General features: G+C 44.6%; 1 protein-coding gene across 5 annotated transcripts in view; it reads right to left on the bottom strand.

Moving 5' to 3' along the window:
• Positions 1–27,737, bottom strand: part of LOC121545748 (basement membrane-specific heparan sulfate proteoglycan core protein-like) — a 160,245-nt gene that overhangs the window by 46,410 nt on the left and 86,098 nt on the right. For 3 of the 5 annotated variants that reach the window (XM_045209473.1, XM_045209474.1, XM_045209475.1), the window contains exons 9-33: positions 27,485–27,604; positions 27,190–27,321; positions 26,469–26,613; positions 25,180–25,331; positions 24,643–24,783; positions 21,941–22,104; positions 21,302–21,481; positions 20,451–20,647; positions 20,038–20,185; positions 19,604–19,731; positions 18,745–18,831; positions 18,566–18,624; positions 18,168–18,229; positions 17,738–17,878; positions 17,046–17,219; positions 15,528–15,707; positions 15,145–15,263; positions 14,843–14,954; positions 14,465–14,578; positions 14,081–14,208; positions 13,393–13,479; positions 6,062–6,132; positions 5,826–5,893; positions 5,510–5,650; positions 5,020–5,211 (exon numbers count right to left, since the gene is read on the bottom strand). In XM_045209473.1, the coding sequence (XP_045065408.1) occupies positions 5,020–5,211; positions 5,510–5,650; positions 5,826–5,893; positions 6,062–6,132; positions 13,393–13,479; positions 14,081–14,208; positions 14,465–14,578; positions 14,843–14,954; positions 15,145–15,263; positions 15,528–15,707; positions 17,046–17,219; positions 17,738–17,878; positions 18,168–18,229; positions 18,566–18,624; positions 18,745–18,831; positions 19,604–19,731; positions 20,038–20,185; positions 20,451–20,647; positions 21,302–21,481; positions 21,941–22,104; positions 24,643–24,783; positions 25,180–25,331; positions 26,469–26,613; positions 27,190–27,321; positions 27,485–27,604 (3,242 nt within the window). Of the gene's footprint in view, positions 1–729; positions 811–933; positions 1,174–2,535; positions 2,575–5,019; positions 5,212–5,509; positions 5,651–5,825; positions 5,894–6,061; positions 6,133–13,392; positions 13,480–14,080; positions 14,209–14,464; positions 14,579–14,842; positions 14,955–15,144; positions 15,264–15,527; positions 15,708–17,045; positions 17,220–17,737; positions 17,879–18,167; positions 18,230–18,565; positions 18,625–18,744; positions 18,832–19,603; positions 19,732–20,037; positions 20,186–20,450; positions 20,648–21,301; positions 21,482–21,940; positions 22,105–24,642; positions 24,784–25,179; positions 25,332–26,468; positions 26,614–27,189; positions 27,322–27,484; positions 27,605–27,737 lie in introns of all 5 variants that reach the window. The other 2 variants (XM_045209472.1, XM_045209471.1) reach the window with 1 other exon arrangement.

The raw sequence follows: 27,737 nt of genomic DNA, 5'->3' as shown, positions 1-27,737 counted from the left end.
GAGTGAGAGAGGGGCATCGCAAGCACAGTAGAGAGTAGAGCAGAGAAAGGGTTTACATTTTTGTCCTCTACTAGTTAACTACTACTTGGTGACAAAGTGACTCTCACACCATGCATTAACTGGCAACTAAAACAACAGCTTCCGGTGTGTATAATGTGAAAATCACAGCTTGTAAAGGTGACTGTGTGACGGGTATATATGTTTAGACCCTTGTACAGCATAATTATAGATTATAGATTCAGTGCTACTCTTTAAGTGAAGAATTACAGAGTACGACTTCAACAGCAATTAGTGTGTACTGTGCTTTAAAGAGGAAAATACCACCCTGGTTAGTCATGGAATTTATGCACATACTGCCCTTTTTCAGCCCAATCTTCTCATTCTTGTTCTTTTGAAAAAGACCCAGGCGGCGAACACTTTGACAATACTAAGGAAAACTGTACAGGATAACCCTGTAAAATATTAACTCTCATGGTTCGTGAATGGATGACTTCATAAACAACCTGATCGGTTGTTGATTAACCTTCCTGGCTACAGTACAGTGTATGTTATCACATGGAGGGAGGCAGTTTCCTCTGTCTGTGTGTGCCAAGGGCAGGGACATGCAGTCAGTCAGTCTGGTTGTCTATCTGTCTGTCCATTATTCAGCCAGTCAGTCAGCCAGCCACCCAATCAGTCAGTCAGTCAGTCTGTCCGTCAGTCAGTTCACCAGCATGTCATCATGTCTACCTGTCTGGAGGCCCCTGCAGGCCTGGGGCCACTGGGAGCACTAGGAGGACCCACTATGTTCTTGGTACCACGCTGTTGAGTCTGTCAACAGGACCAGGCCCAAAAAAAGAGCAAACCAGTCAGCAACAACCACAATAACAACTATGGATGAGCTAAAAAGGTATGAAGTTTGAAGGTTTCTCAGAGGGGTTATTTTAGATGTACCTGCAGTCGAGGAGAGTGACCTGGGGAGGCTGGCTGAGGACTAGTAGGCCGTACCAGGGAGGAGAGACCAGAGGGGGAGGAAGGGGGAGAGGGGGGCCTCATGGGGGTACGAGACCCCGCCCGAGACGAGGCGCTGGGGACCTTCCTCTCAGAGGAAGAGGAGGGAGGGAAGGGAGGAGAGCCGGCTGGAAAGTTGGAGATGATTGCCCATATCTCATCATCCAGCTTCTTCACTTGTTCCTGGGGGAGAGGATGGGGAAGGTGGTGGGTGGGGGGACTCATGGGCGTTCCCCAAAGGAGACCTCCCACCATGCAAGGTAAGAGACACACCAAGCACTGGGGTCTGGGGGGTGTTGGTAGGGAAACTGTGTCATGCTCTTAACCAGGTCTACAACCCTGTGGTATGTACACAACTTCACTCACTGTGGCCATTCAACTTTCTAGTTTCTACAATCCTAAATCAGGGATGTCTTTGACACAAAACACACAAATCATCCACACACGTCTGCCATTAGACACAACATGTATCTCTTCTCTTCAAATTCCAGAGCGCCTCACATGCCCATTCAGGCTCTGTTTGTAATCCACACACGTGCCTTTTTGCGACATGCATCTGGTAAATGTACTGTCAACGTGCTGCAGTTGCTTTCATGCTGATATCTACCATGCTACAGTAAATATCCAATCACATATTGTCTAAGGGTGGTGGGATTATCTTTCAAGGATGTCATGGCGATTGACATCGCAAAAGGCAATCCATATTAGGGGAAGGGGGGTCACACTGTGTGAGGGAGATGGTTGGGTTGTATTGTTGTCATTAGACGTGTTGTATGGACGTAGCAGTGGGTGGCTAGGCTACAGTAGGAATACCTGGCTAGCTCTTTTGGACCTGGAGGTGCCATTACCCTTCGAAGACTTCATTATGTCCCAAATGCACGCATCCTTCCTCAGTTGCTCCTCTGACCAGGCGGAGTCTCTCTAGTGTTGTGAATAAAGCAAGACTCCAGTGATCACTTACTAATTTCCCATGTAGGAGCCAGTGGAAGACTTTAAAACTTTAGAACTAATGGAAGGCTTTTAGAACTTAATTACTGTTTATGGCTATCAAAGTTGGACCTCTGCAAAACTCCTTATGACTCATTCACTTCAGTACACTACATCTGAGTCATCCACTATGGGAATGGTCCATTAAACAGAGTGACTTCTAAGTAACCAATATGTGTAGCGTGTAACCTACTATGGCATGTGAATCTGAAATATAACTAATATAACAAAAATGTGTGTAAATAGAGCAAGTACTGTATGTTGATTGCTGCTACAACGGAGTTAAAACTAGGACAAATTAGAGACCATTGGAAAACTAAGCAGGAAATCCATGCATCTCAAACACACAAACCTACACTCAAGAGAATGGGGTTATGTATGAAACATTTATCAAAATACAAATCAAATCAATCAGTACGATCAAATGCCAAATCACACCAATCCATTGTTTGAATTACAGGCAGACATTTTAGTCATCAATTCTTCACAATAAGTCTGATACTGTATGACTGGTCAATCCACAATCATCACCACACGACAAGCACCACTCTGGTTTACCTGGTGCGCTCGTCTCATACGAGCAAAGAAAGCTTCCTTCTATAGAGTGGAAAGGCAAACCAAGAGTAAAAATAACTAAATTACACTTGAATGATGCATAAAGAACCAACATCTCATCAAGACCAATAATGAAATGAAACTCTCTAAAAGTACACTACCAGTCAAAAGTTTTAGAACACCTACTCATTCAATGGTTTTTCTTTATTTTTACTATTTTCTACATTGTAGAATAATAGTGAAGACATCAAAACTATGAAATAGCACACATGGAATCATGTAGTAACCAAATTAAATTAAAATATGTTTTATATTTGAAATTCTTCAAATAGCCACCCTTTACCTTGATGACAGCTTTGCACACTCTTGGCATTCTCTCAACCAGCTTCATGAGGTAGTCACCTGGAATGCATTTCAATTAACAGGTGTGCCTTCTTAAAAGTTAATTTGTGGAATTTCATTATTTCCTGCGTTTGAGCCAATCAGTTGTGTTGTGACAAGGCAGCCCTATTTGGTAAATGACCAAGTCCATATTATGGCAAGAACAGCTCAAATAAGCAAAGCGAAACGACAGTCCATCATTACTTTAAGACATGACAGTCAGTCAATACAGAACATTTCAAGAACTTTGAAAGTTTCTTCAAGTGCAGTCGCAAAAACCATCAAGCGCTATGATGAAACTAGCTCTCATGAGGACCGCCACAGGAATGGAAGACCCAGAGTTACCTCTGCTGCAGAGGATACGTTCATTAGAGTTACCAGCCTCAGAAGTTGCAGCTCAAATAAATGCTTAACAGAGTTCAAGTAACAGACACATCTCAACATCAACTGTTCAGAGGAGACTGTGTGTGTGATGTTGTGGTGTTGAAGAAGTCAGGCGCAGGAGGGTAAATCACAGAATAACAGGCAAAATACAGGTTTACGCAGAAATGTGTCAAACACACTCCAGGGCACAAAACAAGTGCACATGGGAAAATACTCCCGTCGATACAAAATACACGAGCTCCACCAAGCTTCACTAACCTCCACAATAAACAATCACCCACACAGACAAGGAAACAGAGGGAACACTTATACAATGACTAATGAGGGATAAGGACCAGGTGTGTGTGATTGAAGACAAGACAAATGGAGTGATGATAAATGGATCGGCAGTAGCTAGTAAGCCGGTGACGCCGAAACCTGCCCGAACAAGGAGGGGAGGCAGCCTCTGCGGAAGTCGTGACAGTGTGAATCAGGCCTTCATGTTCGAATTGCTGCAAAGAAACCACTACTAAAGGACACCAATAAGAAGAAGAGACTTGCTTGGGCCAAAAAACACGAGCAATGGACATTATACTGGTGTAAATGTGTCCTTTGGTCTGGAGTCCAATTGTAAGATTTTTGGTTCCAACCGCCGTGTCTTTGTTAGACGCGGTGTGGGTGAACGGTTGATCTCCGCATGTGTATTTCCCACCTTAAAGCATGGAGAAGGAGGTGTTATGGTGTGGGGGTGCTTTGCTGGTGACACTGTCTGTGATTTATTTAGAATTCAAGGCACACTTAACCAGCATGGCTACCACAGCATTCTGCATTGATATGCCATCCCATCTGGTTTGGGCTTAGTGGGACTATCATTTGTTCTTCAAAAGGACAATGACCCAGCACACCTGCAGGCTGTGTACTGCTATTTTACCAAAAAGGAGAGTGATGGAGTGCTGCATCAGATGACCTGGCCTCCACAATCCCCCGACCTCAACCAAATTGAGATGGTTTGGGATGAGTTGGACCGCAGAGTGAAGGAAAAGCAGCCAAAAAGTGCTCAGCATATGTGGGAACTCCTTCAAGACTGTTGGAAAAGCATTCCAGGTGAAGCTGGTTGAGAGAATGCCAGGAGTGTGCAAAGCTGTCATCAAGGCAAAGGGTGGCTATTTGAAGAATCTCAAATATAAAATATATTTTCATTTGATTAACACTTTCTTGGTTACTACATGATTCCAGATGTGTTATTTCATAGTTTTGATGTCTTCACTATTATTCTACAATGTAGAAAATAGTAAAAATAAAGAAAAACCCTTGAATGAGTAGGTGTTCTAAAACTTTTGACCGGTAGTGTATGTGCATCAACAAACAGTACAGTACGGACTATCTCAGAGATTGCTATGGCTAATGCTTTCTGATGAGGTTCTAACCCCTGTAATAGATGGTAAATTCATGGAGCATACAACCAAACTCTGTTTCTACAATTCCCACTATGAGATTGGCCCTCAAACTTAGTGTTCTCTACGATAACTCATTTAGCAAATCCTTTCACAGCAAAGACCAGCACAGACATTCAGGCAGAAATTGAGAGAGCATTTAAGCGCTGTTAGGAGCAGGAATGCTAGAGGTTTCAGAATGAAAAGAAGCCACTTTGCACCATATAGAGAGAGAGTGGGAGTAGACGTTGGGACAGCGTTTGTATCGTCTCTGATGGCCACAGTGGCCAGATCATCAACTGGGACTCACCTTATCCCCCTGGAAAGCCCCGGGCAGCTGCCAATAGTGGGGCTCCTGGCCCAGGTAGTCAAAGTTGCTGTAGGAGAGCTGGGTGCCGTCGGTGGACACCTCCACGGTGAAGCCGGTGGAGATACGGTTGGTGCGCTGCCGGTTGACCAAAGCAAAGCCCTGGAAGTTACCTGGGGCAAAGACGGACGACACCTGCAGGACACACAGGAAGGGATGATCAACCAATCACACTCAGAGAGACAGGAAAAGCGTCAGAAAATGTAATCCGTTTATTCAGTTCAGTAGAACATTATTGGCAATTGCAGTGCTCTCAACAAAGCTGTAAGTATCTGTTTGTGTGTTGACTTGCCAACTCCTTAATTGGTCATTGTCACGTCAAACTCAAACAAATATGGGACCAGCGCCAGGCTACTCTCAAAGTGCTCTCTTCATATATTTACTCATATATTTTTTTAAGGAAGTAGTTTCCTAGTTCTTGTTGCCTGGGTACCTGGTCTCTGTAGTGGGAGGAGCTGGAGCACTGCTGAGTGACTCCCATGCAGAAGCAGGACAGGCAGCCATCTTTGTTGCCTGTGCTGAGGTGGAAGGTTCCCTGCTTACAGTCGGAGCAAGCAGGGCCCTCAACGTTCATCTGGTAACACAATGATATAGTGTGAGAGGTGAACTAACCATAGAAATAGAACATTGACTTGAATGGGAATGCCATTCTAGTAACTCTATTTATATGGGACAAACTTAGAGCGATAACTAGTGGATAAGGATATTGGAGGATGTCAATGCGGATGGTGGTTTTATGAAAAACGTACCTTGCAGCGACACACACCATTTCCATTGCATCCTTCACTTCCTCTCTGGTCACAGTTGTAGCAGTTACCTGTTAACATGCCACAGCTGAGGTTTTCACTCTGTGTGCCTTCATTCCACCAAATACTATAATTTTTTAATTTAATTTTATAATGTACATAACTGCAATATGTTAGCACTACTAACACTGCCCCTGAGGCGATAAAGTTATATTTAATTGAATAATCTATATACCTACCATTGAGATCATTGTTGCCAACGATACACCTTTGTCCAAGCTGGGGGTTGCCTGTGTACCCAGCAGCACATCTGAAATGGAGAACAGCCAAAAGGTACACTTTAAAACAAACATTTCCAGTCAACGAGGATACATACAGGGAAGGAACAATGGGGGCAGGAAATTGGTTGAGCTGTGTGAAGATACATGATGAGGCTTGTCCTCGCAGCACACTCTTGGCCCAGAATAGACACATGAAAATACATTGCCAGTAAAATACTATGCATGATGTATACAAGCTACACAATAGATTTGTCACATTATTAGCCAACATCAACAATTTATTCATTGTGGATTTCCATTGTTCAAGCACTAGGTATCCCCCAGGTCCCCTGCATTATGAGTTTTTTTTTTTTTAAACACTACTCACGATCACATAGTGACGCATACAGCTTTGATACACCACTTGAAAATCCACTGGCTTTTGAGTTTCCCAGATGCAAAAAGAGGCTAAAAGATATGTATGTATTGCCGATGGTGGAGATAGACAAAGCACAGCCAATGCTACAACTCTCAACATGGGTCAAATGTTGAAACCATCTCTCCTCTCGTAGGTTGCTAGAAGACGAACTGAGGAAGGCTGCATTAAAGTTACATTTCCATTTTAAAAGAATGTGTCACCAAAGTACACCTTGATAAAGACAGCAGAGCAGAGCAGAGAAAATGAACAGGAGAACTGAAGTCTAAGTGCAGAAAGAGGCATCATATCACATCATGATATAAGACTGAGAAACTAAGAAGAATGATGCCCATTGCCCAAGCAAGCTGAGGCACTACGTCCATCCACCAAAGCTCTGTCCAGCTAAAGAGCCCAATAGGCCAAGCTACCCTGGGGGAGAGCTACCCATGCTGCTCCAGTTCTTACCTTGTCACTGGAAGCTCCACGGTTGAACAGCCAACAAACGCACAGCTTCAATGGGACTTTGGAAAAACCTGTCCAGTCTAACTTTACAGTAAGAAGCTAAAACGGTTTTTGGAAACTATCTGACCAATGCATGATGAAGCCAAATCTGGATATTGTTGCTGTAAAGAAATGGGTTGACATTTTACATGCTTCATGTTGCTATTCAGGTTATGTACAAAAACTAAAACTAAAAAACTTTTAAAAAAACTTTTAAAGTACAATCACAAGGCAGCAAGGGCAGAATGAACGCTATAAAGTACATAATACACCATAATAATGGATTACATTAACATACACAATCATATCGATAGACATCTAATAATAATAGCAGATGGAATAAAAAAAAAAGATTTACACATGAACATAGGGACGAAAGCTTGGGCAAACTCACTTCAAATACTTAACTGACAGTCCTGTATTGTACATCAGTGGAGGCTGGTGGGAGGAGTTATAGGAGGACGGGCTCATTGTAATGGCTGGAATGGAAATATTGGAACACAGTCAAAGGTGGGTTCCATACCGTACGTATGATGTGTTTGATGCCGTTCCATTTGTTCCATTCCAGCCATTACAATGAGCCTGTCCTCCTATAGCTGCTCCCACCAGCCTCCACTGGTATACATATACAGTGCATTCGGAAAGTATTCGAACCCATTCACTTTTTCCATATTTTGTTACGTTACAGCCTTATTCTAAAATAGATTACATTGATGTTTTCCCTCATCAATCTACACGCAATACTCCATAATGACAAAGCGAAAACAGGTTTTTAGAAATGTTAGCAAATGTATTAAAAATAAAAAACAGAAATACCTTATTTACATAAGTATTCAGACCCTTTGCTATGAGACTCGAAATTGAGCTCAGGTGCATTCTGTTTCCATTGATCATCCTTGAGATATTTCTACAACTTGATTGGAGTCCACCTGTGGTAAATTCAATTGATTGGACATGATTTGGAAAGGCACGCACCTATCTATATAAGGTCCCACAGTTGACAGTGCATGTCAGAGCAAAAACCAAGCCATGAGGTTGAAGGAATTGTCCATAGAGCTCTGAGACAGGACTGTGTCGAGGCACAGATCTGGGGAAGGGTACCAAAACATTTCTGCAGCATTGAAGGTCCCCAAGAACACAGTGGCCTCCATCATTCTTAAATGGTAGAAGTTTGGAACCACCAAACTGAGCAATCGGGGGAGAAGGGCCTTGGTCAGGGAGGTGACCAAGAACCCGATGGTCACTCTGACAGAGCTCCAGAGTTCCTCTGTGGAGTTGGGAGAACCTTCCAGAAGGACAACCATCTCTGCAGCACTCCACCAATCAGGCCTTTATGGTAGAGTGGCCAGACGGAAGCCATTCCTTAGTAAAAGGCACATGACAGCCCGCTTGGAGTTTGCCAAAAGGCACCTAAAGGACTCTCAGACCATGAGAAAAAAGATTATCTGGTCTGATGAAACCAAGATTGAACTCTTTGGCCTGAATGCCAAGCATCACGTCTGGAGGAAACCAGGCGCCGCTCATCACCTGGCCAATACCCTACGGTGAAGCATGGTTGTGGCAGCATCATGCTGTGGGGATGTTTTTCAGCGGCATGGACTGGGAGACTAGTCAGCATTGAGGGAAAGATGAATGGAGCAAAGTACAGAGAGATCCTTGATGAAAACCTGCTCCAGAGCGCTCAAGACCTCAGACTGGGGCGAAAGTTCACCTTCCAACAGGACAACGACCCTAAGCACACAGCAAAGACAACGCAGTAGTGGCTTCGGGACAAGTCTCAATGTTTTTGAGTGGCCCAGCCAGAGCCCGGACTTGAACCTGATCCAACCTCTCTGGAGAGACCTGAAAACACCTGTGCAGCGACGCTCTCCATCCAACCTGACAGAGCCTGAGAGGATCTGCAGAGAAGAATGGGAGAAACTCCCCAAATACAGGTGTGCCAAGCTTTTAGCGTCATACTGAAGAAGACTCGAGGCTGTAATTGCTGCAAAAGGTGCTTCAACCAAGTACTGAGTAAAGGGTCTGAATACTTATGTAAATGTGATATTTCAGTTTTCTATTCTTTATAAATTTGCTAACATTTCTAAAAACCTGTTTTTGCTTTGTCATTACGGGGTATTGTGTGTAGATTGATGAGGGAAAAAAACAATTAAATCCTATTTCAGAATAAAGCTGTAACATAACAAAATGTGGAAAAAGTCAAGGGGTCTGAATACTTTCTAAATGCACTGTACTTGCATTATTGTGCTAAACCAATTTGACATGTACAATTTGTCTGTATAATAGGGGTTATTTATAAATTCTGCTCTGAAAGTTGAAATGTAATACTCTCTAAATACTGCATGTGTACGTCTTGAGGTAGTCTGACCCACTGGGCTCAAGCAAAATAGCACCAAACAACTTTTGTAAATGTACAACTTTGAATAGGGTAACTGTATATTATTTCATGATGCACCTTTAAACACAATAACAATGTTGCCTGTACATGAAGAAGTTACTCTCAAACTCATGCAGTCCTTTATCAAAAACATTAATTTGACATATTCCATAGATAAAAAATATATTATAAAAATAAGCATAAATATCAGGTCCACAAACAGGTTCTTTTAGATACATGTTGAAATTAGTTCAAGTTAAAAATATATATATAAATGTACCTAATAATCAGGGATAATTTTGATGGGAATGGCCAGCCTTCCTAGAACAATGTGAAAAGAACCATCGGAACCATCTTGCTTCTGTTTCTTGTTCTTTTGGGATGATTTTTGATAATTCCTTTGAACTAGTTTGAGCAGGTCCAGAACATTGGACTGGGGCTGGGATTTCTTCTTCTGTGAGGGTCTCTTGGAACGAGTAGTTTTGACTTTACTCTTCATTGTTAACCTGGAACGCTTTGAAGAAGAGGTCGTTTTGGTGGGTGCCAACGTGGTGGTGAGAACTTTCTTGGAGTAACTTGTTTTGGTTTTTGACACTTCCTGGACTTTGTGGGACGGTGGGGCCAACTGGTATGAGTCTGGAGCAGTGGTTTCTCCATTAGGTCTAAAGTTACCATTGTTTGAGTGGGATGGTTTCTTGACAACTGTTTCTTTGATTTTAACATTGGGTTGAATCTTTGAATCAGGTGCAACTGATCTAAAGGCACTGTATATTTTATCATTGCTCCTAGCACGAGAAGCATCCTTTTCCTGTTTAGCAGCTTCATTACGTGACTTGGATGACGTTGGATTTTTTGACACCTGTGTTGGAGGCTTAAGTTTATGGGATGGTGGTGCCAGCTGATATTTAGTGTTAGCCAGGTCTTCTTTAGCTTGCCTTGGTTTTGATTGACGTGTCTGTGTTGAGCGCTTATTAGCTGTCACATGAAGCTTATTGGCCATCGTAGTCTTTGTTTCAGGCTTTGTTGTACTACGTGGTCTAGTGCTAGGATTTGTTGTACTACGTGGTCTAGAGCTAGTCCTGGGTTTACTTAGGGTAGTATTTTGTCTTGGGCTGGACTTTGAATTTACATTACTTTTAGTGGATCTAGTTAATGGTTTAGGTTTTGTAGTTTGTCTGTTTTTGACTGTTTGGGACGTGGGCTTTGTGGTGACCGTTGTTTGAAGATTTGTAGTTTGTTTGACTGTTTTGGTGGTGGACTTACGGGCTATCATGGCTTTCTTAGCAGGGAGACGGGGCATGGGTAAGCTTTTGGGGACTGTGGCTCTAGTTTGTGACCTGGTGGTTGTGGATTGAGTCCCGACAGTGGATCTCAGTGTTGTCACGGTTGTTAATTGAGAAGTCCTGAAGGAGTGTCGAGTTGTGGTAACACCTGGCACTAAGGCTGTGGAGACTGGTGGCAGAGCCATCGCCTCCTTAGCAGACCGTGCTATTTGTCTGACGCGTTTCACCTTGTTCATCTCCTGAGCCAGGGCAGTAAACCCATCTATCACAATCTCCAGACGACCCTCCAGCCTTCTCAGACGAGTTTCCATGTCTGTGTAGCTACTCTCCAGCTTGCCCACCCTCTCCTTCTTCTCCAGGGCAGACTGTGACTGCAGCGTCTCCAGCTGGGTGCTGAGCTTGCTCTGCTGGCCCCTCATGGCCTGGATACCCTCCTTGATGTCTAGGGTGTTGCTCTCCAACATGCTGAGGCGCTGGTTGAAGCGGTTCATGTGAAGCCTCATTAGGAACTGGAAGCTGTGCTCTCTAACCTCAGGGCTGGGCGTGTTCAGTGATGGAACCCTGGGTGCAGTCCTATTCAGGTGGACTTGGACCATGTCAGCTATGGGGGTGGTTGTGGTTGGGTGAGTAGGAGTGGTAGGGTGAGCGGCTGGGCGAGTGGTAGGGCGAGTAGGGATGGTAGGGCGAGTGGGTTGGGTACGGTGGCTGGTAGTGGACAGTAGGCTCCGTGTGGGGATGTTTGATGGCCACCGTGTGGGAATGTATGGCCTTTGGCTATAATCTGTGTCCTCCTCTTTTTCCTCCTCCTCCTCTGGCTGTTGGCTGTATTCAGTGTCCTCCTCCTCCTCCTCTGGCTGTTGGCTGTATTCAGTGTCCTCCTCCTCCTCCTCTGGCTGTTGGCTGTATTCAGTGTCCTCCTCCTCTGGCTGTTGGCTGTATTCAGTGTCCTCCTCCTCCTCCTCCTCTGGCTGTTGGCTGTATTCAGTGTCCTCCTCCTCCTCCTCTGGCTGTTGGCTGTATTCAGTGTCCTCCTCCTCTGGCTGTTGGCTGTATTCAGTGTCCTCCTCCTCTGGCTGTTGGCTGTATTCAGTGTCCTCCTCCTCCTCATCTGGCTGTTGGCTGTATTCAGTGTCCTCCTCCTCTGGCTGTTGGCTGTATTCAGTGTCCTCCTCCTCTGGCTGTTGGCTGTATTCAGTGTCCTCCTCCTCCTCATCTGGCTGTTGGCTGTATTCAGTGTCCTCCTCCTCCTCCTCTGGCTGCGGACCATAGTCTGTCTCCTCCTGCTCCTTGTTTGGCTGTGGGCTATAGTCTATATCCTCCTTATAATCCTCCTCGTCTGGCTGTGGGCTATAGTCTATATCCTCCTTATAATCCTCCTGCTCCTTGTCTGGCTGTGGGCTATAGTCTATATCCTCCTTATAATCCTCCTGCTCCTCGTCTGGCTGTGGGCTATAGTCTATATCCTCCTTATAATCCTCCTGCTCCTCGTCTGGCTGTGGGCTATAGTCTATATCCTCCTTATAATCCTCCTGCTCCTCGTCTGGCTGTGGGCTATAGTCTATATCCTCCTTATAATCCTCCTGCTCCTTGTCTGGCTGTGGGCTATAGTCTATATCCTCCTTATAATCCTCCTGCTCCTCGTCTGGCTGTGGGCTATAGTGTGTGTCCTCCTCCTCCTCCTCATCATAATCCTCCTCCCCCTCCTCCTCGTCTCCACTGCCCTCTGGCACCACATGTTTCTCCAGGCTAAAGTTGAACACTGCCTCACCACAACCTGGCGGGAGGAAATCCTCATAGTCCTCTTGCAGGTATGGGTCCACACAACTGTCTTGTGTTCTTAATGATCAAAACATTAAAATCAGACATAGGGCAGGGTCAACTTATCAAAACATACCAATGTTTGTTTAACCAGTCACCACATCGTCATCTTTGCACATTGAGTAGCAAAGATTCGTCAAACAGACATGACATTAGAAATGCCACCTCTAGATTTATGCCTCGGAGAGAGAATAATGTCAACATAGCCCAGGCATAAAGACTGACAGCATTAGCCCACAGCTTCTAAACCTTTTAACAAGCAGCTAGAGAAGAAAGCAGTAGACTCTGAGAAACTTCAGGCAAAGCACTCAAGCTAAGGCAAAGGAGAGAAAGCAAAAACCATGTGACATAAGGTTTCCTCAGGACACAACTACAAGTCCAAACACGAAAGACTTGGTTTCACCACTTGTTGGCTTTTACGACAAGAAAAGTAATATCACAACTCATTATTACATGTGTAATCCCATGGAACACCAGACACATTTTTAAAACAAAAATGCCCATTGATAAATACAATGTCCGTTTGCCAAGCGCAATAATCCAACACAGATATTGACCTCTCAAATAGCATAAAGAGCACTGCTATTGCGGAGACCGAACCCAACCCAGAGAAACCTTTACTAACTAACTGGAATGGGTGGCGTTGGTTTGAGATTTGCTTCTCCCATACCATTCCACTAACACTCACATATCAATCATGACTGGTTGGAAAGACTGGTTGAAAGAGGGATGCAATCAGACAGACATGCTACTATACCCATTTTATAAAGGAAACAAGTGGGTGCCAGACTAGTCACCTCTGCTTTCCGTGCTTTGGCAAGCCCAGTATCCCCAGACCACTGACCAGTAAACAGCTGACCTTAAGGCTGGAGGGGATAGGTGGAGATGGAAGTGGAGATGGAGGGAGTATTACCTTTCACAGCGCCGGCCAGTGAAGCCAGGGGGACAGTTATCACAAGTGGGCTGACCGTCCGCATCCTTGTAGCAAGACTGAGAATACCTGCAGGGAAGGAAGAGACTTGTATCAGTCTCGTAAGCCAGTATACAACCCTACTCTGTATTATAAATAACAGGGTCATAGCTGACACAACAATGGAACTGCATGACCAGTCACTGACAGATCAAATGTCTTTGCAAAGAGCAGGTTGACCACAGAATTAAATATGATCTCTATGAGGTTGACCATCAGGTGAATAGACACATGTTTATAAGTAGATTAAGGATCTTTCCAAGAGGATAAATCTGGAGCTAGAGTTCTAGAGACATTGCAGCAATTATATGACAAAGGAAATAATTCAATTTTGCCCAGATTCTTATTATATAATCATTTATAAGGTCACTAGTTTGAGACCACAAAATCAACCAAATCTGCTGAATAGAGCTGCTAATAGCATTTTATACTGTGATTGAAGAAAAATAGTACAGAGATTAAATTATTATTTTGTCATTTAGTCGTTTAAGTTCAGACTGGATTATTTTTTCATAAAAATAAATACTCAGAGACCGTCGACCCATTCAAAAGCTACCGCAACCCAAATTTTGGACGCGACCCACCAGTTGAGAATCGCTGCTGTAGAGTACATGAGGAGGAGTGAACTCACTGGTTGCTGGGAGAAGTGCCAGGGCAGGGGCAGGGCAGACAAGACTGAGGTCCGTCCGTCACAGGGTTGCCATAGAAACCTGGCAAACAGCGCTCACACCTTGGGCCGGCCGTGTTGTGAAGGCATTGCTAAAAAAGGGAGACGCATGAGAGGCAAGAGAGAGAGTGGTGGATCCATCCATGGAACAGTGAAATCCTATTATGAGCCCATGTGTGTTCTGAATCTGTTTCCACATGTTGAGATTCGCCAAGAAACCATTAGCACATTCCATAGCAGACTTCAAAGCCAAGTGCAGCTGTAGTACTGTACTACTGACTTAAATTACAACAGGAGGGTGATATTATTATTATTATTATTATTATTATTATTATTGGTGTGACTTACCAAGCACGCGCCTGTCTCCAGGTCACAGCCGCTGGCATGGCCGTTACAGTCGCACCTCTCGCAGGTACCCAGGTAGAGCCCAGAGCCTGTACGGGTGTAGCCCACGTCACACTCCTGTATATAAACAGATGGAAAGACATGGGAAAACAACAGGCCATGTAGTGAAAACACTGCATGTAGCACAGTTGATTGTCTGGTTGTTCCATTACAGCATGCGCTAAGATTTCCACTCTGTGTTTCTTTCCAAGATGTCTACTGTACCATAGAACAAAGTGAGCACACTGGAACTTTACAACTAGGAGAGGTAACAGAGGAGGAACTATAAGATCAGGATGTACAGTACATTGGTTTTGTGGTATGTGTGCGTGTGTACTGTACCTGACATGATGGTCCCTTGTAGCCCTGGGGACAGGCACAGTACTCCATGTCCAGGGCCGGTTCGTTGCCTGTGGAATGGGGCACTGCAATGTCCATCCGGATGTTTGAGAGACTGGACAACAGACAACAACACAGGTGAGGCAACTACAACAACAACAACCCTAACAACAACAATAACAACAACAGCCACATGGGTGTTTCCAGTAGCTCATACTGAGAGCGGTTTCCTAATGATTCTTTAGAATCCCCATCATGTGGAATCATTTTGAGTGAATCTCAACAGGGCACCCGGTCGGTTTTACCTGGTCTCAGCCATGTTGCCAGCGTAGGTGGCTCTGATCATGAAGACAGTAGTATCAGCCAAGGCCATGAGGAGGTGCTCACGAGTACAGGGCTGTCCATCAACACGCCTCCACGCAGACTGGTAGGGGGGAAACACAGGGAGAGAGAAACGAGGCTCAGTGCAACACTCTGCCATGGCAAACTCAGGATTAGAGTTGGGATTATAGCCAAGATTAGGTCATGGTAATTAATGGTAATCTAATTAGGTCATTTATACAAGATTATCAATGAAGACAACATGGTATTGCATTTTGATGTTAAGATTACAAACGGTTTATAATCAGTTAAAAAAAACATGTGCGCACCTGAGCGCACGCACACAAACACACACACAGTGACCCACCTCTCTGAAGGTGACAGTGACAGTAGCGGGGACGCGGGGGCGGGGCTTAATCTGGGAGAAGTGTTCCAGGAAGATGCCATTGCCTTGGAGAACCACGTCTGGCTGTCTGTCAATCACCAGTGAGTGTTGCCGGGGCTCGTAGCGCACGGTGTAGCGCAGCTCCCCGCCGTAGGCTGTAACCTGGTAACAACATGTCAGAAAGAGACGTTCAAGATTCTACAACAACCACCCGCTTTAATGCACGGTGGAAAGGTATTTCACTCCATGAGACTCTAAGGCTAGCTAGGTCACGGATCACATGATGACATGTGCATGACCATGAACTCAAACCAGAAGTAGAGAGCTTCTCTTTGTTTAGGTATGTAAAGCCTTTATAGTTTTCACATGTTGAGAGAGCATGTGGGCGGTGAAATCTAGCATGACCACATTTAAATCACACCTTGCTTCCAGAGGGAAGACTACTCAGTAAAAATAAACGTTGATGACAATTTCTCCTGTCCCTATAGTCTACTCTCAGGGTAAGAGGAGAAATACATGTAAGTGTAAAAAAGAGTCAAAGCCTCCTACCACTCATCTCTCCCCTTGTCTCTCATCTCCCCTGTCTTCCCCCTCTTCCCTCTCTCCCCTTCTCTCCCCTTGTCTCCACTCTCTCCCATTGTCTCCACTCTCTCCCCTTGTCTCCACTCTCTCCCCTCTCTACCCTTGTCTCCACTCTCTCCCCTTGTCTCCACTCTCTCCCCTTGTCTCCACTCTCTCCCCTTGTCTCCCCTTGTCTCCCCTCTCTCCCCTTGTCTCCCCTCTCTCCCCTTGTCTCTACTCTCTCCCCTTGTCTCCACTCTCTCCCCTTGTCTCCACTCTCTCCCCTTGTCTCCACTCTCTCCCCTTGTCTCCACTCTCTCCCCTTGTCTCCACTCTCTCCCCTCTCTCCCCTTGTCTCCACTCTCTCCCCTTGTCTCCACTCTCTCCCCTCTCTCCCCTTGTCTCCACTCTCTCCCCTTGTCTCCACTCTCTCCCCTTGTCTCCACTCTCTCCCCTTGTCTCCACTCTCTCCCCTTGTCTCCACTCTCTCCCCTTGTCTCCACTCTCTCCACTCTCTCCCCTTGTCTCCACTCTCTCCCCTTGTCTCCACTCTCTCCCCCTTCTCTCCACTCTCTCCCCCCTTGTCTCCACTCTCTCCCCTTGTCTCCACTCTCTCCCCTTGTCTCCACTCTCTCCCCTCTCTCCCCTTGTCTCCACTCTCTCCCCTTGTCTCCACTCTCTCCCCTTGTCTCCACTCTCTCCCCTTGTCTCCACTCTCTCCCCTTGTCTCCACTCTCTCCACTCTCTCCCCTTGTCTCCACTCTCTCCACTCTCTCCCCTTGTCTCCACTCTCTCCCCTTGTCTCCACTCTCTCCCCTTGTCTCCACTCTCTCCCCTTGTCTCCACTCTCTCCCCTTGTCTCCACTCTCTCCCCTTGTCTCCACTCTCTCCCCTTGTCTCCACTCTCTCCCCTTGTCTCCACTCTCTCCCCTCTCTCACCTTGTCTCCTCTGAAGCTGTCTGGTAGGACCCAGTAGTAGATGTCGTTGGGGATGTCAGAGAAGGAGCGGTACGCCACCTCTGAGGAGCCTCTCTGAGCGATGCCGTCTGTGATGGTTCTGGTATTAGCTCTGTTGGAGAGGGAGAAGAGCTGACCGTTCACACCGCCACGGACCTGTGGGACACAAACACACTTTAGACCCATAACACCTCTCCTCAAAGTACAAGCTAAAAGGGCACAGGTGCATTAAGACAGGCTCAATGCACTGCTGTGGTTTGGGATGTGCTTGTACATTCCTTGTATTTCCTGACCCCTAAAGTGTCTCCACTACTTCTCCCATGAACTGTAGAGCATGCTTCTTTAACTCACAGTACTAACACGCTTGATTCAGCAAATCGTGAAACACCATGATTAGCTGATTACTTGAAAGTGCGCTTGTCTTTCACACCCAGTATCTCTCCAGGACCAGCGCTGGAAACTCCTGGCTCGCAGAAGAAACCTGTTTGTCTGTTGGCTGACTGTTAGGAGTGGTATAGTATGGTTACTCCCATGCCCAGGTGTGCTAAGGCCAGTGCGTGTACATTCCTTTTATTTTCGGATCCCTAAATGTGTCCCCCGTCCACTAGCTCCCATGCCCTATAAAGGTAGTGTGTGTTGGCTGGTGTGAGTAGTAGTACGGCCAGGCTACTGACCTGGTCTCGGCTCCAGGTGGAGCTGGCACACTGCTTGGTGACGCCCATACAGAAGCACTGCAGACAGCCCTCTGGGTTGTCCTCCGTCAGGTGGAAGGAGCCGCTCTTACACTCGTCACACTGCGACCCCACCACGTTGGACTGCAACACACAGAACACATCAGCCATGCACATCTGTCATGTATCCCTGGCTGTCCAACTGGTTCATCATTCACTGTCTATAATCATAAAAGATGATTGTATAATGGCAGCAAAAGCTAAACAGGCCCAAGTTTATGACTGTCTCTATGAATAGACAATGGAGTTAAAATGTTGGTGATTGAGAGTGTAATCTTCTACTACAGCATATCAAAACTCCTACATCTAATCTAAAGCCCCATTCAAACTATAGCCATTATAATGAAATACAGTAGGCCACGTAGTGTGTTACCTTGCAGGCGCATGGTCTGCTGTTGGAATTCACTGTTCCTCTAATATCACACTTTGAGTTTGCTGAAGGAGGGAGGGAGAGAGAGAGAGAGAGGGAGTGGAGATGACAAATGGATATGGATCAACACCTGGGGTTGCTCCACCAACTCTAACCCCTTCACAATCACTCGACATACCAGGCTGATGACGACACCTTCTTAGCAGGTATGACTGATGTTAATAATTACAAGGCTCTTAAAGGTACAGTAGGACATAAAGCATGGCATGCACTATAAAGCAGAGTCATAATGTATATGTACAAATGTCTCTGGGTAAAACCGTCCAGGTGAATAACTTTCCTAACACATTCAAGCCTAACAATGTACATTCCATCCCCCCAAAAAAACAAGAAACACTCACGGGTTGGAAAACATTTGCCATTGGGCTGCAGTGGGTTACCCTGGTACCCAGATACACACCTATGGGGAAAAAACACAAACATCTTCATCAACAGCTTTTATAACTATTCCATATACAGTAAAGCTAGCACTGCTTTAAAGACAGTGCAGAGGTAAAAGGGTGTGATGTCCCTTCCTTACTTTTCACAGCGGCGGCCGGTGTAGCCTGGCTTGCAGGCGTCACACGTGGCCTGGGAGTCATGGTCCAGGAAACAGGTGTCGGAAAACCTGGGAGTCACAAACAAACATCACAGGATCTGTACATTAATATCTACAGCTGCCAGTTAATGGGTAGCGAGAGGGGTCACAAGTTGACAACACCAGCAATGAACGAATAAGCCCAGTGTTCTTCTGGAGTGCTCAGTGAATCTACCCAACATGGACGTAAACCTGCTGTGTGAAAAAGCTCTTTCCATCTCTCTGTCTGTCTATCTCCCATGGTGTGTGTGTGTGTGTGTATGTGTCAGTGTTGGGGAAGCTACTCTGAAAATATAGCTAACCAAGCTACCAATTACTTCACACTGCAAGAAGTTATGCTACACTAAAGCTACCCTTAAGAGAATTATAGTTCACTACATCCCAAAATGATCATATGTAAATCTGAAATGTCAGACTGCAAATCACAAGATCAGATCACTTTAGGGTCATATGTTAACAGAATGTAGAAATGTGCCTATTAAACACAATAACTATGTTTCTAGTGAGAATCATGCAGGTCTGATACCGTAAATGAAAGGAAATTATTGCCTACTTTTTGCAAAAACAGTAGCGTGTAATTGCAGTAGTTAGCTACACCGCTACATGGCAAAAAAGTAATTAACTACTGAAAACACTACCTAGATTTGAATTTAGTTAAACTCCCACCAAGCTATTGCAAAATGTAGTTTAATTACTAGTTGAACTACATGTAGTTCACTACTCCCCAACACTGGTGTATGTATGTGTGTGTGTATATGTCTTTGTATATATGTGTGTGTGTGACCTCATTGTGATCCTTCACCTGCGGGATGTCTCGGTGTATGGGCAGGGACATGGCTTGCAGTCATCGGGGCGACCTCGTCTGGGGTCACCGAAGTAGCCTGGTCTGCACTTGTCACACTGAGGACCTTCAGTGTTGTGCTGGCAGCTCTGATGGACGGAGAGGAACGTAGTTCAGTTACTAGCTCTATATTTGTACACTTATCCACAGGTCATTTAACAAATACGGTGCAGCATATGACTGGTACTTTTGTAAACAGCTACTACAGTCAGTTTAACAATTCAGTCACTGACTGTGAGAACCACCAACTCAACACGTTTACTTGACATTCGCAACACTTGCAACAGATTCAATTTACAGCTAAAAGACATTGAGTTTGAATACAACTTGAAAGCTTTGTCATTCACAGCCAGGCTTTAGTATAATGATAACGTTGTGTTGAAAGGAGTCCTCACCAGACATTGTCCACTGATTGGGTCGCAGGCGCTGGCGTGTCCGTTACAGTTACATCCAGCACAGGATCCCAGGAAGTTCCCTCCAGACACACGCTCAAAGCCAGTGGAGCACTGTTCACAGGACAGTCCTGAGTAGCCAGGGGGACACCTGGGAGGAACACACACCATGGAAGCCATTACAACTGACCACAGAAACTATCCTACAATTCAAACACAATACAATGCAATGCTAATTTATTTACAATATACGAAAAGTTGCAGGCACTAAAAGGTTCTAAGCACTCCACCTTCTCTTAGGGATAATTTGTCACAAAAAACGGTACCACGGTTTAAGTCACTTCTCTATGGAGCGATGACAAACGACATCCAATCCAAATCTTAACCTCGGCTGAAGTCAGTCTATGGGATCTCACCTGCACTCCTCCACGTCCTTGGCGTTGCCATGGATGTTGTACTCCACAGTGGTGGTGTCCATGACAATGTCGCTGAGCGCCACGCTCACCATGTGGTTGTCATAGACGGTGCGGATGCTGATGCTCTCCAGGCTGGCCAGCGTCATCATCAGGTCCTCACGGGACACCTGGCGACCCGACGAGTGCTGCCAGTTCTCCTACAAGAACACACACAAACCATCTGAAGTCAGATATTGATCATGATCATACAAGGCCTAGACGGCTAGGCTACATTTAAAACAATTATCATTTACTGCACATGGAAGGCCTAGACAGCAACATGTCAGCCAGAGCATATGTAAGACATAAACAAATTATCTTAAACCACTGATCCTATACTGCAGGGATCATCAATTAGATTCAGCAGAATTTTTCTACAAATAATTTGTTGACTGCAAATTGACCGCAAGAAGCCCAAATAGATATAATATTTGACTAAAACATAATCATTTCGAACCTTGCTTACATTCGTATACGATCACATACTGTATATCTCTCTATTATGCGTGGGAATACCTTGGAACAGATTTCAAAAATTCAAATCACTTGCAGCTGATTTGCTGGTGTTTTTACAGTCTTTCATGTCCAACAAAAAAAAAGTGTGTGTGGGGTGGTCTCAGAAAACTTGGGGGTCCAAATAAAATCACCCCGTGGGCTAAATTTGGCCCGTGGACCGGCAGTTGGGGAACCCTACTATACTGTACAAATAAGGACTAGAGACAGTTACATTATTTTATTCATAAAGATCTTGACAAAGAGTATATGAACCAAACTAAACTAAAAGTGGGGTGGTTGTTAGCAGATGGACCCACCTCAGAGAACTTTATCTCCTTCTGGTTGACCTCTCTGGAGGGGGTGGGGTTGCCCCTGCGGTAGACCAGTCTCTGACCGTTCCCGGTCAGGACCACGTCTGGTTTCTCCTCAGGCTCAGTCTCACCACGGGCCAGCGTGTAACGCACCTTGTACTTCAGGGACCCTCCATAGGAGCCAATCTAAATAAACAGACATACCGGCGATGTATTAACTTCATAGTTATATAAGCCAGACAAAGCTCTGACGAGGGCTGTGAGGCTGAAACATAAACCATGAATAAGTGTGATACAAGCAGTGTGGGCTTCTTTCCTTTGAATATAACGTAAACATTTCTGACACACTTTCTGTGTGCTGACACTTTCAGATGTGCATTTCATGTATAATTAATATAGTAGTTATCTTGCTAGTGTAAGCTAATTTCAACATGATGTCAAGGTGAGTCATTGGAGAGACAAGGGTTGTGTTCTTCTGCTCAGAGGTTGCTGATGCATGCCAGATCTTACAACACCTGGATAGGTATTTTGAGTATCAGCTAACCACATCATATGGTGCCCGACGGTTGATGCATGCAACGTCTGAGCAGGGGAACACGACCAAAGTAGTGCAGAGCAGGAAGTGATGTAGTGATGATGCCGCACCTTGTTGCCCAGGAACTGGCGTGGCAGTGTCCAAAACGAGTCCAGGATGAGGAAGCGTCGTGATAGGTCGACCAGCTGGAACTCCTCCTCCTCTGGGTTGATGAGGAGCTGAGTGGAGGAGAGAGGAGGGGTGCCCGGCCGAGAGGGGTAAGTCACGTTCACTCCTGGAGTTAGGGAGGTTGCAGGGAAAATGAAATAAGAGAGAGTTCTCTCGTAACAGTTCTGACATTCATGTTTTGCATGTACAGTACCAGTCAAAAGTTTGGACACACCTACTCATTCAACGGTTTTTCTTTATTTTTACTATTTTCTACATTGTAGAATAATAGTGAAGACATCAAAACTATGAAATAACACGTAGTAACCAAAAAAGTGTTAACAAATCAAAATATATTCTATATTTGAGATTCTTCAAAGTAGCCACCCTTTGCCTTGATGACAGCTTTGCACACTCTTGGCATTCTCTCCACCACCTTCATGAGGTAGTCATCTGAAATGCATTTCAATTAACAGGTGTGCCTTCTTAAAAGTTAATTTCTTGAATTTCTTTCCTTCTTAATGCGTTTGAGCCTATCAGCAGTTGTGTTGTCACAAGGTAGGGGGGGGTATAGAGAAGATAGCCCTATTTGGTAAAATACCAAGTCAATATTATGGCAAGAACAGCTCAAATAAGCAAAGAGAAACAACAGTCCATCATTACTATGTTAGTGGATAATAGATAGTGTTACTCATCAACATTTTAAATCTCTAATTAAATGTTAATGCAGGTTGTATGTGATTAGGTACACTACCGGTCAAAAGTTTTAGAATGCCTACTCATTCAAGGGTTTTTCTTTATTTTTACTATTTTCTACATAAGACATCAAAACTATGAAATAACACATATGGAATCAAGTAGTAACCAAAAAAGTGTTAAACAAATCAAAATATATTTGAGATTCTTCAAATAGACACCCTTTGCCTTGATGACAGCTTTGCACACTCTTGGCATTCTCTCAACCAGCTTCACCTGGAATGCTTTTCCAACAGTCTTGAAGGAGTTCCCACATATGAGCGTCTGCTAAATGACTAAAATGTAAATGTATATGCTGAGCACTTGTTGGCTGACTTTCCTTCACTCTGCCGTCCGACTCATCCCAAACCATCTCAATTGGGTTGAGGTCGGGGGATTGTGGAGGCCAGGTCATCTGATACAGCACTCCATCACTCTCCTTCTTGGTAAAATAGCCCTTACACAGCCTGGAGGTGTGTTGGGTCATTGTCCTGTTGAAAAACAAATGATAGTCCCACTAAGCCCAAACCAGATGGGATGGCGTATCGCTGCAGAATGCTGTGGTAGCCACGCTGGTTAAGTGTGCCTTGAATTTTAAATAAATCACAGATAGTGTCACAAGCATAGCACCCCCTCACCATAACACCTCCTCCATGCTTTACGGTGGGAACTACACATGCGGAGATCATCCGTTCACCCACACCGCGTCTCACAAAGACAGCGGTTGGAACCAAAAATCTCAAATTTGGACTCCAGACCAAAGGACACATTTCCACCGGTCTAATGTCCATTGCTCGTTTTTCTTGGCCCAAGCAGGTCTCTTCTTCTTATTGGTGTCCTTTAGTAGTGGTTTCTTTGCAGCAATTCGACCATGAAGGCCTGATTCACACAGTCCCCTTAACAGTTGATGTTGAGATGTGTCTGTGACTTGAACTCTGTGAAGAATTTATTTGGGCTGTAATTTCTGAGGCTGGTAACTCTAATGATCTTATTCTCTGCAGCAGAGGTAACTCTGTGTCTTCCATTCGCGTGGTGGTCCTCATGAGAGCCAGTTTCATCATAGCGCTTGATGGTTTTTGCGACTGCACTTGAAGAAACTTTCAAAGTTCTTGAAATAATAATAATAATAATATGCCATTTAGCAGACGCTTTTATCCAAAGCGACTTACAGTCATGCGTGCATACATTATAAATTTTTTGTGTATGGGTGGTCCCGGGGATCGAACCCACTACCTTAGCGTTACAAGCGCCGTGCTCTACCAGCTGAGCTACAGAGGACCACATGTTCTGTATTGACTGACCTTCATGTCTTAAAGTAATTATGGACTGTAATTTCTCTTTGCTTATTTGAGCTGTTATTGCCATAATATGGACTTGGTCTTTTCCCAAATAGGGCTATCTTCTGTATACCCCCCAACTTGTCACAACACAACTGATTGGCTCAAACGCATTAAGAAGGAAAGAAACTCCACAAATTAACTTTTAAGAAGGCACACCTGTTCTTTGAAATGCATTCCAGGTGACTACCTCATGAAGCTGGTTGAGAGAATGCCAAGAGTGTGCAAAGCTGTCATAAAGGCAAAGGGTGGCTATTTGAAGAATCTCAAATATAAAATATATTTTTGATTTGTTTAACACTTTTTTGGTTACTACATGATTCCATATGTGTTATTTCATAGTTTTGATGTCTTCACTATTATTCTACAATGTAAAAAATAGCAAAAATAAAGGAAAACCGTTGAATGAGTAGGTGTGTCCACACTTTTGACTGGTAGTGTATAAACTAATGTTTTCATGCTTTAAGACCTTCTTTATGTTCAGTAAAATCAATTACAAATGTCTTGACCTTTTCACTAAATGTTTAGTTAAGTAAAAATTACATCAACCATGACATGTATGATAGGCATAAATATTTAGTGTTGCCCATTACCTTTGAAGTCGTCCTCGTCAGTGAAGCGCAGATTGATCTGGTTTCGGTAGCGTCCGGTGTTCCCACAGTTCTTGGTGATGCCGAAGCAGAAGCAGGAGATACAACGTCCCTCCACACTGAAGTGACCTTCGGGACAGTTTCCTGGTGACGATGACAGAGAGGATGACATTAAATAGACATAGAACAGGCAAATAGGTGCAGACAGACATATAACATTTTAGGCATTTCATAAACCCACAAAGCCATTATTTTCTTATTGAAATAATGCAATAGATAGCCTTTATACAGTTGGCTCATTCTAGGGAAGAGTACCACACAATACCTGATTCCCACTATAGAGCCAACACAAACCATACCCTGCTGGCTCTGATCTTTCCTTTTCACATTGTCCTTTCCAGCATGGTCCCAGCAGCTATGATGGATGTCCTTTCCAGCATGGTCCCAGCAGCTACGATGGAACCATGCATAACCAGGACAGCTCAGTTCAGCTAGGCATGGCTTGGCCCTATAGTGTGAATCAGGCTATAGAATACATACCTGGTTTCTGTGTGAGGCTGAGTACCCCATCAGGGATACCAAACACCAGGCCCTTGGCGTTGATGGCCTCACAGGTGTACGCCCCCTGGTCCGCCTCCTTTACGTCACGGATGGTCAGGCTGCCACGCCCATTCTCACTGGTCATTGAGATCCTGGGAAGACAGATACATATACATTGCTGACATTACATTGATGCTTCAACCACATCAAATACTGAAGCCTGTGTTCGACTCTCCTCTAGCACAACAGTGATGATTCACTTTTCAAAGTTAACACTAGAGTGTCTAAAGGGCTTTCAGAGGACAAGGAATATTATGACTCTAAATCTCTTTTCTGAACTGACATATTGCTATAGGAACTGCCATACAGCCTACTCTCTGCAACTTTAGGCTTTCAGTATGGTATTTTTTAATAGTGATTGAATTAGTTAACTCTCTGTAGGAGTTTATTTTGACAGATAATATAGCACTTTACCATATAAAACAAACATCCATTCAATGGATGTACAGTAAGCTGAGTTCTCTGTTATTGGACATGATTAGCCACAAAGCAATAATTGAATAACTCAATACTTAATGACAGAAGTGTTTGAAAGATGAGTCACCTCTGAATCAAATCAAACATGACATGTCTGTAGATATATGACAGTGCTTAAACAGCAATGCACGAAATGCTGCATTTTGTGGGCTAACAAGATTGGATAGCAGACAAATCCTCAGTCATTTCAAAATCGTTATGGACTGTTTCCAATCAATTATACGCAACACTCATTTCACACAATCCCACAAATTAAACCCGGCTTTCTTTCCAAAGCTATCACTGCACAGATCAACACTCTCTTCCATAATGTCCCCTGTAGCTCAGTTGGTAGAGCATGGCGCTTGCAACGCCAGGGTTGTGGGTTCGTTTCCCATGGGGGGCCAGTATGAAAATGTATGCACTCACTAACTGTAAGTCGCTCTGGATAAGAGCGTCTGCTAAATTACTAAAATGTAAAATAATGGCATCAGAGTTTAAAGAGAAGCCACTTGTATCATGCAACTGAGGGGTTCAGAACTCCACATTAAATATTATATGATGCATATCAACTTCAATATCATCTTCTAGAGTCAAATGTTTGCCAACACTCACACACACATTTTCAAATATAACTTAACATTCCATCGATTCAGGCTGGGGTCATTCAAGATGGGGCCATTGGCCTAAATGTCTAACTAAGTTTGTGATAAGAGCTGTTATGGGGTGAACCAGACAGGGTTGGAAGGAGTTGGAGGACTGTACCAACTCACCTGCCACTGATGGGGATATGGCCCCAGTTAAGCCTCCAGGTGATGATGGGGGTGGGAACACCCACTGCCACACAGCTGAAAGTTACCGTCTCCCCCCGCTCTGCCTCAATAGATTCCTCCGGGGGACTGGTAACTGTGGGAGGAGCTTAAAGGGAAAGTTACAAGAAAACAACAACAATATGAGCATCTATAAAGCCAAGTATGCATGCACTGCGTGACGCATGATGGCACACACACATTTCAAAACAAGTCCCAACTACCCAACCACAATTTAAAAGGGCAGTGGTTTATTTGTGGACTCAATATCTTTGGTGAGGCACAAACATGATGGAAAGTCAGAAAAAAATGAAACTCTTTGCCATGGATGGACAATTCTGCACCGTGTCTCTGTCACCACAGTGTGAATGCAGTCACTGCAGTGGTCCCACAGGGTGACTATACAGGTGAGAGGCAGGGGGATGCACAGAGAGAGAGAGAGAGAGAGAGAGAGAGAGAGAGAGAGAGAGAGAGAGAGAAGGGGGGAGTGAGGTTTTGAGGGAGAGAAAGAGTGAATGAGAAAGATAGGCTGAGAGAGACAGAGACAGAACTAGAGAGAGAGAGAGACAATGAGAAAGAGAGTGTCAGAGAGAGGGAGAGAGCGAGACAGAACAAAGTAAGACAGACAGACAGAGACAGGGACAAAGTCAGAGAGACGGTATGATGGTCATGATCAGGGACTTACTGCAGCCGTACTCATCCGAGCGGTCAGGGCAGTCAGGCTCCTCATCACACTGGTAGCTAGATGGGATGCAGGTGCGGTCACTGAGGCACACAAACTGCTCTGGGGCACACGTGTCACCTGGACCTTTGGTGGCTGGAACACAAGAAGAGATAGAAAATTACTTAATCTTCATTCATGTAAAAATGTATGGCCAGTTCCCCGATACAGAAACTCCCAATTGAAAGTGCTTTTTAGTCCAGGACTAGAAAAACAGTCCTTTAGTGTTCAATCAATAAACGTTGAATGTGGAACTCACGGCAGTCGGTCTCATCTGAGTTGTCCTCGCAGTCGTTGTCTCCATCACAGCGCCACAACTTGAGAGCACAGCGGCCGTTCTTACACTTGAACTCATTAGGTTCACAGGGAGAGGGAGTGCCTGGAGACAGACAGAGGGGCATGATCAGAGGAGTACTTCACTCAGACACCTTGGTCAGGTGTGTTTACATGAAGCAGATGCAAAGCTTTTGTGACTGATCACGTGTGTGTGTGTGTGCGTGTGTGGGTGTGTG

The sequence above is a fragment of the Coregonus clupeaformis genome, chromosome 30 (genome assembly GCF_020615455.1).
Source record: "Coregonus clupeaformis isolate EN_2021a chromosome 30, ASM2061545v1, whole genome shotgun sequence".
Lineage (NCBI taxonomy): Eukaryota > Metazoa > Chordata > Actinopteri > Salmoniformes > Salmonidae > Coregonus > Coregonus clupeaformis.
Note: the sequence above shows the minus strand (reverse complement) of the source record. Positions and strands in the feature narration are given on the sequence as shown.